This window comes from Delphinapterus leucas, chromosome 2 (assembly GCF_059928025.1).
Source record: "Delphinapterus leucas isolate spDelLeu-1000000601 "Yukka" chromosome 2, BTC_Dleu_Yukka2, whole genome shotgun sequence".
Lineage (NCBI taxonomy): Eukaryota > Metazoa > Chordata > Mammalia > Artiodactyla > Monodontidae > Delphinapterus > Delphinapterus leucas.
The window spans coordinates 135,007,142-135,012,201 of NC_143130.1; the positions used below are offsets into that span (position 1 = coordinate 135,007,142).

The 5,060-nt window shown below is 52.8% G+C and overlaps 1 protein-coding gene across 1 annotated transcript; it reads right to left on the reverse strand.

The window, feature by feature from the left end:
• Window positions 1-657: 657 nt before the first annotated feature.
• BMP4 (bone morphogenetic protein 4) lies at window positions 658-4,210 on the reverse strand. Its single transcript, XM_022570536.3, has 3 exons — window positions 4,102-4,210; window positions 2,662-3,038; window positions 658-1,677 (listed from the first exon to the last, which is right to left on the reverse strand). Exons 2-3 carry the CDS (start codon window positions 3,029-3,031, stop codon window positions 821-823), a joined length of 1,227 nt encoding a protein of 408 aa, XP_022426244.1. The 5' UTR covers window positions 3,032-3,038; window positions 4,102-4,210; the 3' UTR covers window positions 658-820.
• Window positions 4,211-5,060: the final 850 nt, after the last annotated feature.

A 5,060-nucleotide genomic window follows, 5' to 3' on the forward strand; every position in this document is an offset into this window, starting at 1 on the left:
AAACTCCTGCTTAAAACACACACACACACGTTAATATGTGAGTGTGCAAATTAGTTTTGGTTTGAAAATACAACATTGGTGCCTGTAATAACCGGAGATACCCTGGGTATCATAAAAGCAGAGGTGGGAAGCATTTCCCTAGAGTTGAGACTCTTACCCATCACACTTTGCTGGGACACACCTCTAACAGGTGAGCGAAAACAGAGGATGTACAAAGAGCCCCAAACTGAGTCTTTAATCTGGCCTACTCCTTTCATCCCACTGTTTCTCCAAGGCATGTGTCATCCAGATGGGAGAGGATGCCGCGTCCTTGTCCTTGTTAACATTAAATAGAAATGGAAAACAATTCATCCTGGCAATTACCATCCTCCACCATCAGTTTACTTCCTGTCTTTCCAACTTAACCACCTCCAGTTACCACACTCTGACTTCCACAGTGCCCCCAGCCCCACCTTAACAGAAAAAAATCTCATCCGAAAGAGATGGGGCGAAGGGAGAGAAAGGATTTACGAGAAAAAGAACATAGTTTACCTTTAAAATAATGACTCATTTTATTTTTTCTTTTAATACGTAGTTATAAATATATTTTGTCAAAATATATGATCAATATGGTCAAAACATTTGCACATAAAGTCATAAATAAGGTCAAGGTGAATGTTTAGATTTTTTTTTCCTTTCTTTTTTTTTTTTTTTTTTAAGATAAAAGTCCAGCTATAAGGAAGCAGTCTGTGTAGTGTGTGGGTGAGTAGTGGATGGAACGTGTGTGTGTGTGTGTGTGTGTGTGTGTGTGTGTGTGTGTGTCCCCAAGGAAGGCCTGATCTCAGCGGCACCCACATCCCTCTACTACCATCTCCTGATAATTTTTCAGTACCACCTTGTCATACTCATCCAAGTACAGCATGGAGATGGCGCTCAGTTCGGTGGGAACACAACAGGCTTTGGGGATACTGGAATTGACAGAGTTGACCAGGGTTTGCACAATGGCATGGTTGGTTGAGTTGAGGTGGTCGGCCAGTGGAAAGGGGCAGTCTCCATGGCAGTAGAAGGCCTGGTAGCCTGGTGGGGCCACAATCCAGTCATTCCAGCCCACATCGCTGAAGTCCACATAGAGCGAGTGGCGCCGGCAGTTCTTATTCTTCTTCCGGGCCCTCTGTGGGTGATGCTTGGGGCTACGCTTGGCCCTCCGGCGTCGGGTCAAGGCATGTCCCCGGCCATCATGGCCAAAGGTGACCAGCAGAGGCCGGAGCTGGGCCCAATCCCCACTCCCTTGAGGTAACGATCGGCTAATCCTGACATGCTGGCCCTGGCGGGTCCGTGTCTGATGGAGGTGGGTCACCTCAATGGCCAGCCCATAATTGGGCTGCTTCTCCCGGGTCCAGCGAAGGACTGCAGGGCTCACATCAAAAGTTTCCCACCGTGTCACATTGTGGTGGACCAGTCTCGTGTCCAGTAGTCGTGTGATGAGGTGCCCGGGCACCACTTCTGCCGGGGGCTTCATAACCTCATAAATGTTTATACGATGAAAGCCCTGCTCCCAGTCAGGGCCCTGGTCCACCTGCTCCCGGAAGAGTCGAAGCTCTGCGGACGAGATCACCTCGTTCTCTGGGATGCTGCTGAGGTTAAAGAGGAAACGAAAAGCAGAGTTTTCGCTGGTCCCTGGGATGTTCTCCAGATGTTCTAGGCACAGTCAGGGAGGAAAAGAAAAAGGGAAAAGAAAAAAAAAAAAAAAGCACATGAGCTATTTCAGAGGCTGAAAAATCAAGAAATAGCTAAGAGTCGGGTGATGAGTGATGAACTCTGCTTATATAGTGGAAGCCTATTTGGGGGAAACAAGCATACCGTTTAATCTGAAGGAGCAGATAAATGGCGCAGCTAGCAAACCAGCGAAGCCTAGCTAGCATTCAGCAAGCACCAAAGACAGAATCTCCCAATCTCCTTTATACGTCTAATAATTTCCATGTGTTAACTCCTTACTCCACCACCATCAGACTTCCCTTTTAAAGCCCTCTTGGCTTTGTGTACACAGTTTGCTTTACAAGTGGTTGTAAAGAAAAAGAGGGGCCAACAGAGCAGAGGCAGGAGGGAACATGCACACAACCACCTTCTGCCTCTTCCACTTTCGAGTATGTTACCAAACATTTCCCCAGCGATCTTGGAAGCACAGAGCATGCCTTGTTGATCATGTTACAGAGAGGAAAATAAATTCCAACACAGTAATGATGCTGGTGGATTAATAACTCAGATTTACTTTGGAAAAGAAACATCCGCTAGGAAACATTCAGATCGGATTACAAGGCCCCTATTGAATAAACCTGACAAACACACAGCTGTAATATTAAATTCAGTAGGTGCTTTGAAAAACAGAAAAAAAAAAAAGTCAGAAACCCTGGCATAAAAGGCTTTGATATAGCAAAAACACACGGCTGGGGCTAGCCCATGTCTGAGTGGTGTCATTCCCCTTCTCCCCAACCCCTCCCTTCTGTCTCCAAAAAATAAATTCAGCCACAACTCTGAAAACTCCAGAAAGTAAGCAGCTCTGTCCCCCAGCCTCCTGGATTTGGGGCTCTGAGGTAACCGGAACCCCTCTCGCCTAGAGCTTCCACTGTCCCACCAGGCAGCCCTACTGGCCCTCCCCAGTCCAGACTCGGGGCAGGGACTGACCTTCGTGGTGGAAGCTCCTCACGGTGTTGGCGCGACTGGCGGGGCGCTCGGGATACTCCAGACCGATGCTGTGGATCTGCTCCCCCTCCTCCTCCCCAGACTGAAGCCGGTAAAGATCCCGCATGTAATCCGGGACGACCGCGCTCTTGCTAGGCTGCGGGCGGCGGCGCAGCCCGAACATCTGCAGAAGTGTGGCCTCGAAGTCCCGAAGGAGCTCATGACTCTGCCCTGAGCGGCGTCCTCCCGCGTGGCCCTGAATCTCGGCGACTTTTTTCTTCCCCGTCTCAGGTATCAAACTAGCATGGCTCGCGCCTCCTAGCAGGACTTGGCATAATAAAACGACCATCAGCATTCGGTTACCAGGAATCATGGTGTCTCTGGGGAGGGGGAGGAGGTGGAAGGTTAAAGAATAAATAAACACCGATAACTAGAGAGAAATAGAGATGTCTCTGCATACGCACATAGGGCTAGAGCTAGAGGGTCAAGATGTAAAACAGGTCAGAAAGATCAAGTTTGTGTCTTCGCCCTCACACACACCCCTCACCACCAGCTGCAGCCATGCACGGCCTGAAAGTAGGAATTGCCCTGTAATTACTTGGTCTAACTTGTTTACAGTCAAATAACCCCAAATCAGATAGCCTCCATCCTGTTAATCTTTTTTTGTCCCAACTGCTATCTGAGCCATGATCTCAGCTTGGCTTCTTCAAGGATAAACAGTTAACATTGAGAAGGTAAAGAAGGGTGGGGGAGGGAGAATTAAAATGCCATCGCTCTCCTCTCCACTTCAGACCTTCAGCCTCTCTCCCCCTCTCCCTCCACCCCCCTTCTTCCTCCGCCCTCCGAGCCAGAGCCCGACTTCCACCACTTCCAGCTGGTTCGGAGCAGGAGGGAGGGAAAGCAGAGAAGCAGGAGCAGGGTGAAGACACGGGGGAGGCAGGGTCTGGGGGCGGACCGAATGGCTGGAGGGTTTATTTTACTGTGGCTGATGAGTTTGAAATGCCCAGCAAGAAGCATCTGATCGCGCCCTCTCGCTCACTCCCAGGGAAGGGTGTGTGGGAGGGGATGAGTCCAAGAGCGACCTCTGTGAGTTTTGACAAGAAGCTAGGAACTCGCCACAGGGGCACTGGGTGCTCTCCAGTTATGTGGGGAGGGGAGCCCTTAGCCCCCCCCCCCCCGGCTGAGGACCTTCCATCTGTTTAGCCCCCTCTCGCTTCCCTTTCTCGCAACGCACGGATCAGAGAGAGCGAGTGGGAGCAAGGAGCACTTTAAATAGAACCGGTGGGCTCGGAGCGCAGTGGTTGCCCGGCCTAGAAGAAAGCGACAGCGCTGCCAAAAAGCAGAGTGTGGAAGGAAGGTCCGACGGGAGGGACACAAGGCGAGCACGGGTGGGGAGGGCAGAGTGAATTCCCGGGAGGAGGGAAGGAAGAGGTGTCTACTCACTGACAGAAAACAAGGCATATAATAACAGTCCATGATTCTTGACAGCCAATCTTGAACAAACTTGCTGGAAATGCTCAGAGGAGCTGCTGCGGCAGTGCGTTGCTCTGGATGGCACTACGGAATGGCTCCTAAAATGAATATTTGAATATAATGAGACTCTGGCGCAGACAGACTCTGTTTTTCTTCCAGCCCCTAGGCGTCACGTGAACGCAGAGGCCCCGCCCCACGCACGGAGGAGCCCGCCCTCCCCGAGGCGGGCTGTGAAAGGGCCCGCGCGCCCGCCCCCGTCTCCCCACCCCCCAATCCCCGCCCGCCCGCGGCCCCGCCCCCTCCTGGAGAGGCCAGCCTCCGCGCCAGCAGCCCCAAACCTCAAGCGGTCCGGGAGGAGCTCTGGGTGGCGCTCTGCGGAGCCCTCGGCCGGTCCCCGGGTGCACCGCGCGGAGGACGTGGTCCTCGCCTCTACCTGTAGCTTTCGGTGCGTCGGGCTGGGCCCTCGCGCCAGCGGCCTGAAGCCGAGGATCTGGGGGGCACCGTAAGGGCTGCGCCTTTCAGCCCGAACCCAGCTCAAGTGGGGCCGGGATTGGGGGCAGCGGAGTCTCTTGCTGAAAGCCACCACCGAGAGTCATTTAAAAAGGAAAGTGCTGAGGGACACACAGACACACGCGCCGCGCGCACCTCACTTCCTCCCCAGGGTCTCCGAGAGGCCAAATATTGCTCCCAGTGACAGCTAGTCACCCCCTGGCGAACGCTTGCGAATGTTCAGAAGAAGTGGGCAGCCACTTTAGCTCCCAGCCAAAAGCGGCGGACCCTGTCACGCGGGGCCGGGGCGGGAGACGTTTAGGCGGTAATCGGTGTGGGAAAGTGGTGAGGGAGCCGCCGCTAGGCTCTTTCCTCCGGTTCCTTTACAGAGAGAAACTCCGCACCTCGGCGATCCCTCGCCAAGCAAAGCAAATCTCCGA

Excerpts from the sequence above, each read along its gene's own strand:
- BMP4 (XM_022570536.3), bottom strand. The coding sequence starts at position 3,031 with ATGATTCCTGGTAACCGAATGCTGATGGTCGTTTTATTATGCCAAGTC. Across the intron at positions 1,678-2,661 it reads GAGGAGCTTCCACCACGAAG|AACATCTGGAGAACATCCCA; the intron begins GTCAGTCCCTGC and ends GACTGTGCCTAG.